The 11,696-nt window shown below is 38.4% G+C and overlaps 1 protein-coding gene across 1 annotated transcript; it reads right to left on the bottom strand.

Annotated features, from left to right (window-relative positions):
* Nucleotides 1-4,984: 4,984 nt before the first annotated feature.
* Nucleotides 4,985-6,145, bottom strand: LOC149213085 (inactive UDP-glycosyltransferase 79A6-like). The gene has a single exon (XM_089388917.1). The coding sequence runs from the start codon at nucleotides 6,143-6,145 to the stop codon at nucleotides 4,985-4,987; it is 1,161 nt and encodes a 386-aa protein (XP_089245043.1).
* Between the last annotated feature and the right edge of the window lie 5,551 nt (nucleotides 6,146-11,696).

Genomic DNA, 11,696 nt, shown 5'->3' with positions numbered 1-11,696 from the left:
GGGATGGGTGACCTCCTGGGAAGTCCTGGTTACCGGGTGCAAGCCCCGGAAGTGATGATTGATGCTATGTGATTCATTTCACTAGTTTCAATCCCACTTCTTCTCCCCTGTGAGCATCACCCGATGCAATGAGTGCTAAGTGAACTATTCAAAAATCATGAGAAATTAGTCAGTTACGACTACCTCTCATGGAAATGGTCATACGTGAATGACTTACTTAACGCAGTTGAATCCCAAAATGATATCTAATATAATGCACTGCGTAAACCCCCATACTTAAAATGAAAATTTACTGCGGTTGGTAAATGTAGGTAAAAAAATTATTTTTATTATTTGCAGGAATCGTTTTTCTCATGATACAAGAAAAGTGTAATGTCATTTTTTTTGTTGTAAGAATATGCAACGAAATACGCAGCAGCGCGAATGTAAAAAAGGGAAATATTTTTTACACACAGCAATGTAAAAAAGGGAAATATTTTTTACACACAGCAATGTAAATTTGCAAGCAGAGACAGAGTGAAATTTCTTTTGGAACTGCATCTGAAGTGTTCTTGTGTTAATCCCTCTGTTAGAGGAAGACCTTTTTTTTGTAATAGTCAGTATTGTTAATGAATACAAGTTTTCTTTGTGCATGTGTGAAACTCTTTCTTCAGAAAACAATTTTAGTCTTTTCTCTGTGTTAAGAAACATAGCATTATTCTCTGTTCGTTTTTGTTTTGGAATTATCAGAAATTCCCAACATGGTATCGGAACTTTTCTGGGATCTTTGAATGTGTCAAAGAAGCTGAAGGAAGGATTTCTTGTTGCAACAGCTTCTCCAACAGAGTGAAGACTCAATCAAGAAAGAATCCAAGGTATTTATCAAGCTAGTTTTTTGTGTTACTGTTGAGGACAGTCGGTCATTTTAAATACACAGTGAAGTATTTTGAATCATAGTTAAGAGTGCAAGAATGGCTAGAGCCAGCAATAGCATGGGTATCTGTCATACTTAGCTCCCACAATTTAATGGGAAAAACTATGACTATTGGGTAATAACTATGAGAGCTTTGCTTGCTTCCCAACACTTATGGGAATTTGTTGAGGATAGTTTTGAAGAACCAACAGATGAAAATGAGTTTAATAATTTAACTTAGGCAGAGAAAGATCTATTGAAGAGCAATAAGAAGAAGGATTCTAAAGCCATCTACTTTTTGTATCAAGCAGTGCATGAGAGTGTGTTTCCAAGGATAGCAGCAGCCAAGAGATCCAAAAAAGCATGGAAAACTCTCAAGATAGCCTATCAAGGCATGGAGAAAGTGAAGACAACAAAACTACAGTCGCTGAGGAGAGATTTTGAGACTCTCTGCATGAAGGAGTCAAATAATATTGACTCATTCTTCACACATGTGATTGGTCTGGTCACATAGATAAGGTCTCATGGAGAGATTCTTGAAAAAAGGAGGATTGTGGAGAAACTATTGAGGATCCTACCCTCAAGGTTTGATGTGATTGTCACCACCATAGAAGAGACAAAGGATCTCACAAACTTCTCAGTTGATGAACTACATGCATCATTGGTAACACATGAGCAGAGATTGATTAGAAATGAAAAATCATCTCCAGAGTATGCCTTTAAGACCCAGATGTTCTTTGGAAGAGGAAGAGGTCAAGGCAAAGGAAACAAGAGAGGAAGAGGCAGAAGCCAAAATAGAGGTGGAAGAAACAGTTCAGCAAATGCTCAAGGAAGAGGTAGCAATCCAAATCAGAACCAAGGCCAAGGCAGCAGCCAACAAAGTGGACAACATCATGCTCAAGGAAAAAGGTATGATAAATCCAATGTCCAATGTCACTATTGTAAAAAATATGGGAATTATGCAAATGAATGTAAGAAGAAGCAGCATGATATGAGTAATAGAACTAGTGCAAATTTCACTAGAGAAAATATCAGCCAAGAAAATTTGTTTTTAGCCTATAACACGACCGAAGCAAACAGTGAAGATGTATGGTTCCTAGACTCTGGTTGCAGTAACCATATGACAGGAAACATAGCCCTGTTTTCTATGTTAGATCAGAGTGTGAAGTCATAAGTCACACTAGGGACTGATAGTAAAGTTTCTGTTATGGGAAAAGGAGAAGTAAATGTCTTAACAAGGAAAGGTTAAAAGAAAACCATAGCATATGTTTATTACGTTCCTGGAATAAATGTAACCTCATAAGTATTGGACAACTTATTCAAAAGGGGTACAATGTTTTCTTTGTGGATGATATATGCACCATCATGGATAAAACACCTAGCAATCAATGTATTGCTGAAGTGAAGATGAAAAGGAATAGGATGTTCCCTCTTAGAATGAAAGCAGATTTAAAAAATGGAGAAGAAAGAGCAACAGTGACACAAGAGGCTTTCCAAAGCGAACCAAAGGATGAAAATTGGTTGTGGCACTTGAGATTTGGACATCTCAACTTTGGAGGTCTTAACTTGTTGAATAGAAAAGGAATGGTAAGAGGATTACCATTGATAGAGAAACCAGACCGCCTTTGTGAAGGTTGTATCTTGGGGAAACAACACAGAGAAAGTTTTCCATCTGGGAAAAGCATAAGGGAAAAAGCACCCTTAGAGATTTTCCACTCAGATTTATGTGGATCGATGCAAACTCCATCACTTGCAAGCAGACACTATATGCTAACATCTATTGATGATTTTACTAGAAAAACTTGGGTTTATTTCCTAAAGAACAAAAGTGAAGTGTTCGGAACATTTTGCAATTTCAAAGCACTTGTAGAAAACTAAAGTGGGCTTCATATCAAAGTTCTAAGAACTGATAGAGGAGGTGAGTATATCTCTAAAGAATTTCTACGTTTTTGTAGAGAAAATGGAATTCATAAGCAGTTTACCACTAGGTACACTCCGCAGCAAAATGGAGTTGCCGAAAGAAAGAATAGGACAATCATGGACATGGCGAGGAGTATGTTAAAGGCAAAGCATTTGCCAAATGATTATTGGGCTGAAGCTGTACACTGTGTAGCGTACATTTTGAATAGATGCCCTACAAAAGTAGTCATGAACAGAGTGTCGGAAGAAGCATGGAGTGGGACAAAGCAAGGAGTCACCCACATGAAATTGGATGTGTGGCTTATGCACACATTCCAGATCAACTAAGGAAGAAGTTGGACAACAAAGGGGAGAAATGTATTTTCATTGGATACAGTGAGGAATCCAAAGCTTATAGGTTGTATAACCCATCCACCAAGAAGCTTATTGTGAGTAGAGATGTTCAGTTCATTGAGGAGGAATCTTGGGATGGAAGCATAGAGAAAACAATGAATGTTAAAAACTCTTTGTCTCATGATAAAGATGATGAGGAGATGGCTGAAATACATCCCCAAACAGAAGCACCAACACAAGAGCATAGTTGGTAGCCTCATGTATTTGACTGCAACTAAGCCGGATATAATGCATGCTGTTAGTTTAATTTCCAGATTCATGGAGAGGCCAAAAGAAGCACATTGGCAAGCAGCAAAAAGGATTCTGAGGTATGTTAAAGGTACTAAAAGGTTTGACATTTTATATACTACTTCAGAATGTTCGGATTTAATTGGATACACTGATAGTGATTGGGTTGGAAGTGTAGATGATCGGAAAAGCACATCCGGTTATGTTTTTCACATGGGTTCATGAGCCATTTCATGGGCTTCTAAAAACAACCTATTGTAGCATTGTCTATAGCAGAGGCAGGATATGTGGCAGCTACAGCAGCAGTGTGTCAAGCAATTTGGATGAGAAGGATGTTAAGGAATTTATGCCAAGAGCAAGCAAAAGGAACTATGATTTTTTGTGACAATAGCTCGGCTATTGCATTATCCAAGAATGTTGTGTTTCATAAGAGAATGAAACACATTGACACAAAGTTTCATTACATCAGGGAATTGGTAAACAATGGAGAAATTGTTTTAGAAAACTGCAGAACTCAGGAGCAGGTTGCAGATATTCTGACCAAACCATTGGGGCAGAAAAGTTTTGAGTTTTTTAGGAAATGTCTGGATATGACTGATAACCCAGTAGTTGAAATTAAAGGGGAGTGTTGAAATGTTACTTTCAACTGCAGCGTCAAAACCGCCAGTTTCCACGCACCAATTTTTACCGAATGATGGTAATTCTCAGGGAGGCAGCGATCACACTTATCAGCTGACACGTGCACTGAGTGGTTTTGCAAATACAACTTTCCCTGGCGCGTAAAGTTCAGTAAGAAAGGGCCGTGCGATTTTGCCGACAACCGTCCAATTGGATTGGCAGGCTTTCAATGGATGCACAGATCGACAACTTTGCTAATACCAGAGAAGAGCTGATCTCCATGATTGGAACGGAAGGGAGGAAACAAGTTACTCCTGAAGAATTCGTATAGAGTCCCATCCATTCGTACAAAACTTAGTTGACTAGACTGTACAATTTTGATGCTCGGAAGATATTGGTGGCAAACGTAGGACCAATTGGCTGCATACCTTATCAACGAGCCACCGTTTGTCAAAGAGTAATTAATGAAAATTTACTGTGGTTGGTAAATGTAGGTTAAAAAATTATTTTTATTATTTACGGGAGTCGTTTTTCTCATGATACAAGAAAAGTGTAATGTAAATTTTTTTGGTTGTAAGAATGTGCAACGAAATACGCAGCAACGCGAATGTAAAAAAGGGAAATTTTTTTTACACACAGCAGTGTAATTTTACAAGCAGAGACAGAGTGAATTGTTTTTTTTGGAACTGCATCTGAATTCTTCTTGTGTTAATCCCTCTGTTAGAGGAAGACCTTTTTTTTGTAACAGTCAGTATTGTTAATGAATACAAGTTTTCTTTGTGCATGTGTGAAACTTTGTCTTCTGAAAACAATTTTAGTCTTTTCTCTGTGTTAAGAAACAAAGCATTATTCTATGTTCTTTTTTGTTCTGGAACTATTAAAAAATTACCAACATTTAATTCCCCATATATTAGCCGAGCATTCAAGCCATGGTCATATTGAAGGGGCAGAAACATGAGGGTTATTCTGAAGCTCAGTGACTCCGTGAAGGAGCCCCATCCCCCGTGGCTCGGATACCAACCGACCGCTGGGTACGAGAGAATACGTACCTGTGGTACACAGCCCTAGATGACAAGCACCTGGTCCCTGGGTTCGACTCTCGAATCCTTCAGGAAGGAATCCTAGCAAATCATCTGGCCCACCATCCAAATACCCGGGAAAATGAAGAGACCAGAGGAATGGGAATCCACTCTCCTCCAATCCCAGCGCCAACTCGTGGATTTGGTCTCTGGAAAAAAACACCTCGTTGTCGAATGATAGAAAAACGAGCGAGGCCGCTCTCTGTCGGTCCAGCCATTTGAGCAGCTCAAATTCTTCGCTGTCGTCAGTGCAGGACTGGACAGTGGGCATGACCGGGCCAATGGAAAACACAGGAACTCCAATCACGTCATGAAGATAACGAATGTATTTCTCTTCACCTTCAAAGCAGGATCTCATGATTGTCGCCACACATCCTTCCAGGCATATACCCAAGCGACAGATTGGACTGACATGTCTGGTTCTTGCTCTGTACATAACTAACAAATCTTGCACTTTGTACGGCCTCAATGTGATCACCGACGACGGAAACCCCGGCGGAGGTGCCGCGAGCTCTTCGGCGGTTATTTCTTGGTTCCGCAATTTAAATGGGTAGAATGCATGACAACAGAATACGGGGGAAAGGACTGCGAAATATATCACCAGAATGTGCATCTCCGCAGCAATAGTCCGCGTCCAATACTGGTGGTGGCCCTGGATGAGATAATCTGGCGAGAGCTCTTCGAGAAGGCTTTCAAACGGCATCTCCATTCCGTCCATCGCGTTGCAGAGTGCAGCGCACATTTCTAGAGGGATGTCTGCCATGCATTCCGCTCCGGGAGTGACGCCTTCCGTGGGTGGTAATGCCAGTGCCACCAGATCGATCTGGATCAGCCACTTCTGAAGGTGTAAGGAACGCCTGATTCTGGAAATGCTGACAGGCATAGGGACGAAGGAGACTTTGTGACCATGAGTAGCGAGAGCCATTGAGAGCTCCAAGAAAGTATTTATATGACCCTGAGCTAACAATGGAAACATCACAAAGTGAAGCTTCTTTTTGGCATTGCAATCGTCCATCGTATGATCGCACACTTCCTCAGGCAGATTGGTGGTATGAGAAAGATTGGATTCTATGGCTCGGCCATCACCGAATATATACAGAACAAAGAGAACTGTAGAAGAAACCATTGACCAAGAACATTGTCCAAAACTACCATTCTTTATTAAACTTTTATATGCAGACATTTAAGCTACCATTCATCATAAATTTTTTAATTACAGTCAATATCTTATCACGATTTACAGTAAATAGACTAGATGTTAATATGTTTCATGGTAATAGACTAATGAAGAAAAAATGGTATTACTTTGGGTAAGTTTATTCTTGTAGACATCTCTTATAAAACTTCCATTTCTCTCTCTATTGAAAAAAAAAATTGGTGGATTTACAGGTTTGAATCCATGGAGATAGAAGTTGGCCTTCTTCAATTCCTTGGAATCTTGGATTATGAAAATATATTCCATTGTGCATGATGTCATCTGTATGACCGTTTGGTTTGGGACTCTAGTAAGTATTTTACTCGGAAACTTTGGAGGACCAAGGAGCCTCGTGCGTACTCTAACTTTGAAGTTTTTTCTAACCACACTCTTAATGTGACTCATGACAATTTGAAGCAAGTAGAAGAGGGTGAGAGTCCAATGTCTTGGGCTCCAGAAACTCACCAATTCTGTCCCAATCCTAGGAGTGGCTTTGAGCGCTGTGAATTGTTATGCCAATGGAAGGATTACAACATTCTCTTCTAAGAATTCCTAAATTTATAGATCTCTCTTTTCTTGAAAACAGATATATAGTTTATTTGTAAACAAGGCATAGCAGATATAGGTGAAATGCAGTGTAGTGTCATGTTCAGGTAGATGGGACTCAAAAGGAGGGTTATAGCTCTCCCACTCCTATCCCATTATGTCCCCATTTGTGAAATCTTATGGGGAGTCTCCCATTCATGGTTCTCCTATGGGGGAACATTCCTCCATTGGTAAAGTGGTATTCCCATGCTCGGGTTTGAATTTCGTCAATATGTTTGATGATTTTGAAGGAAATGTGTAAGATGCTATGAGGTAGATCACATGAAACACATATTTAGGGAAGCTGTCAAAATTCTATAAAGGAATTTGTATTATATTAATCAAATATGAGATTACATATATACAGGAAGTGTTGTCTCAAGATAGGGAAACTATCTTGGACACACAATTTGCTGGTTGAGAGAATATCTCAACCACACACCAAACTAGGGAAACCACTACTATATAATAGAAACAAACTTTTTACATAGAAAGTTATAACTGAGACAAGTAGGAATTAATATTCCAACACATCCCCTTAATGAGTACTTGTTTCGATATCAATCTTCAAAGCCTAGTTGTGGTCAAACATAAAAAAATATGTTGATGTCCATATAAAGGACCAACCATCCACCAGAATGCATGTGCACTAATGGCTACAACTGCCAGTCTTGTAGGATTTCTTTCGCATACATGGTTCTTTCAACCATTATAACTGCACACATGTACCTGTACCTATAAATCCCCCTCCAATATCATCATGGGTTTTATCAGATTACCCGTAACCATGCTCTGGGTTTTATCGGATCACCCTAAACTATGCCTCTAAGGTCTCTCAGCCACCAAGGCTAAACACAACCACCAAAGCTCAACTCAGCCACGAAGGCTCAACACAACCACGAAGGCTTGCCACAACCACTCTAGGCCACAAAATCTACCACTAAGGCACTCCAACCACTCTGGAGCACACTCTTGCCACTAGGGCACTCCAGCAACTGTGGCCTACAAACCTCCCACTAGGGCACTCCAGCCACTAAGGCTCACCAAAGACCCGACTCAACCAGGCCGAGAGTTTTCTCGGCTAACCCTAAACCATGCCAATAGGAATCTCTGTCCTACTTCACTCTTACATGTGGTTTCTGGCTTACCACAAACTGACATTGCAAATACAAAGTGGTTTTTAGATTACCACAAACTATATGGGGATACACATGCCTTACAAGGATTACATTTCACAGTCCATTTCTTGGAGTTACCAGGTACATACTTTACAATGACCAGTACAAACATCCTAAACTTGCTTACACATGTGATTCACTTTACAACATAATAGAGTCTATTCCACCAACACAAACAAAATCACACTAACTTTCACCTTGTTGTCCATCATCGTTTAATCATTGTCGCTGCTCGTTTCACATCGTGGGCATCTTTTTCTTTGTCTATAAAATCTTGGAACTCCATGCTTAACCTATCGTCATTCGTTAGATTTGTGAATTCTAACAAAATAACTTTACCTAAATTCAGTTAGCTAGGCTCAATAAGGCACAATAATTTTATCATGACTCCAAGAAATAAGAAATAAACTTTCAGATTAATAATTGATGACTCCAAGAAATAAGAAATAAACTTTTAGATTAATAATTGATCAAATTTCTCTATCTCTGCCCAACATGAATTTAGATCACTATTTGAAGAAAAGTCATAACACAATTAGCTCTTCACTTAGATGAAACTCCACGCTCACCGCAACAAAGTCAGCGCTCCACTGTCAGCCAATCCAAGTTTTATGGCCAATGCAAAGCGCTTGGGTGTTCAGTCAGACTCCATGCATAGAATAGAAAGTTTAGGGAGAAATGGAAAATTGGGTCTCAAAATAAGGTCACGTGATCAACGACCCAATTTCCATCTGGGTATCCGGCATACAGGCCCAAACAGTTGGATCCTGTAACGAAAAAAGAGAGTGATAGAAAATAATACTCTGCATTCCTTCTCTCGATCTGCTTCTCTTGAATATTAAAGATTCTAAAAGGGCCCGAAGAATGATAGTTTTTGTCAACAAATAGAAAGGAACTCGTGTTGTTCAAACAGCTGACTAGGTTGCTAGAATCAATATGCGATCTCCCTGCGGCGATGAAATTCTATATTTCGCCCAAGAGGACCTGATAAAATAATAGAGAAATATGCTAACAACATGCTTCTTGGCACATCATTTGGCGATTTCTCTGATTATAGTATCTCGTGAAATCTGGAACTCGCTACCTTTATCTGCAGAGGCTGCAAGTAAGACATCGACAAGATCATGTGGGATGCTGGAATCATATCGGGCAACATGATTGTCCATTACTTTCTTTAAAAACTCCTCTTGTATTGTATGTAGCTTCTTCAGCCAACGATTGAGACCTTGGAAATCCATCCAATTCGAATAAGGTATGTAATCTCTAATATTAAAGGACCACAATAACAGAAAACTTTCTCCCACCATTGAACTGAAAGCTTTCGAGTCTTAGGCCGAATAATTTCTACCAAAGGTCATCCTACAGAGTATGGCCATCAGAATGGATGAAAAATGTTTGGTTGATGCTTATGGGAAGAGAATTATCTAAATTAATAGAGTGGATCATTGCAGAGGTTTCTTCTTCTCTAATAGAGCAAAAGAAATCCAACCACATGTAGACAATACACGTTTCACCCGCAGCGTACTGGAACTTCCCATCAAAAGGCCAAAGAAAAATACTGTCGCCGAAGCTACACAGGAACTTCACCCGTTGCTGCATCGAATTGGAACTCTCCTCTTCACCTTTTCAATCACCACAACATCTCTAGGCTTCCAGCTAGTGGGGACTTCCATGGACAGATACAACAGAACATGATCACAAGGCTTCCATCCCAAGGGCATGGCTGGCAATTCAATTGCCATTCCTGCCTTCCATGCATACATCCAGTCATCGTCGCATTAGTCAAATGAGTCGAACAACCACTAACAAAATCTAATGGACAAACCAACGAAGGGAAAACAAACAAACAAAACACTAATCAAATTCTTTATTTCCCTCAGCCCAGGATAGGCCAAGCCCAGGAGGGGCAAGCCCTAACGGGCTCTGATACCATGTCAAAAATAACAATCAACTTTATTAAAAAACTTGAGCAGCTCACAGGTGTGGAACACCACCTGTAAGACTACCTCTGTAGAACACGCTCTACCTTACAATTGATTACATGAGAAAAATATACAAGAAACACACATTTAGGGAATTTGAAACGACACCCTAGAAACAGGAACAAAATCCTAATCTAAGGTTCAGTATGAAGTGTCACTCCATTAAGACATTTCAACATTAATCTCAACAAGATCGACAATTTTTCTTCCAATGTGAAGTTTTAAAAATATTAAAAATATAGAGGAGATCACTATCAACTCCAACTTTGTCCTCCCTTTCTTTCACGAGAGAGTGGTCAATTTGATGGTCTTGGTGATTGACATATTTTTACACCTTTTCCCTATTATCAAATCCTTTTTATTTTCTAATGACTTGGTATTAGTTCATTCTAATGCTTATATGTGTGATTTAGAGATAAATTTTTTAGTATTGCATTGCTTACTATTTTACATGAATTTATGATTAAATATTGGGAAATTATCGTATTTGCATTTAAATTTGAGTTAATTTGGACACAAGTTGTTGTGCAAGTTGTGGTCTTTCCACAGGGACGTTTTGGTTACAATTGTTGTAACTCTAGTTCACATTGTTATTGTGCCTCCCCTTGTTACAACTATAAACTTTGTTGTTCCAATCTAGTTCACGTTGTTACTGCAACTTCCACCATTATAAATCTACTTCATGTAATTGTTGCAACTCTAGTTTACACCATTCCTCCAACTAAGTAATTTCACTACAATCCACTATGGCAATTTTAATGTTTAAATGCCTGTGTTGTAGCTCACAGATCCGACACGGGAACAATGAGCATATTAGAAATTTGGGTTGATGCTATTACGTAGTTTTATTCCATTATTTCGATTTGAATCAATGTTAAATATGATTAATTGAGTTGTTAAAAATTATTTTGGGACTTTGTATAAGCCATTTATTGTTTGCTAATTATTAGAAAATCACTTGAAATACTTGTGGAGGCGTATTTATTGTTTGCTAATTATTAGCAAACTATATGGTAAACTTGTGGATATTATTTATTAGTTGTTATTTTTTTTAAAACAAATATTATGTATAAAAAGAGTAACTCTTTGATTCGATAGCGAAGACTCTTAGAGCCATGTCCAAATCACAAAGAAATGACTAAATTATTAAAATTTTGTTTTAATTATAGTTTATAATTTCCATAGTCTAGGATTTGATTAATTAATTTAATTTGTTTCTTTTCTTTACATATTTCTTTTCTTTTTTGTTTATGAAATATTAATTTCTTTTAATTAACTTAGTTAATTAAATTGAATTATGTTATTAAGGTGTTGTAGCAGCTGCAACACCCTCCAAAATTTTGTCTTGCACTCAAAATTTCAGAGCCTTCCTTGGCCTTTCAAAAAGTATCAGTACACAAAGGTATGATCTAAAGCCCGATGTCTATAATGAATCTGATGAACAAAGATTTTTCCATGATGTTTTCAAATACATTGTTCCAGAATCGCATTTTTCTCTTTATCCTGATGTTTTTAGTGATGATAATTTCTCCCCTCTCAATATTAAAGATATCCCAAAAAACACAGAGGATTATTCAAACAAGCCATCATTAGGTTTTCAAGATAAAGAGACAGCTATAGAACATC

This window comes from Pinus tabuliformis, chromosome 1_1, assembly GCF_031772625.1.
Source record: "Pinus tabuliformis cultivar Carrire ecotype Pingquan chromosome 1_1, CPIR1, whole genome shotgun sequence".
Lineage (NCBI taxonomy): Eukaryota > Viridiplantae > Streptophyta > Pinopsida > Pinales > Pinaceae > Pinus > Pinus tabuliformis.
The sequence above is the reverse complement of the archived record's forward strand: the minus strand, read 5'-3'. Positions and strand labels throughout refer to the sequence as shown.

Bases quoted from the DNA above. Each gene is read 5' to 3' on its own strand.
- LOC149213085 (XM_089388917.1), bottom strand. From the start codon at position 6,145: ATGGACGATTGCAATGCCAAAAAGAAGCTTCACTTTGTGATGTTTCCA.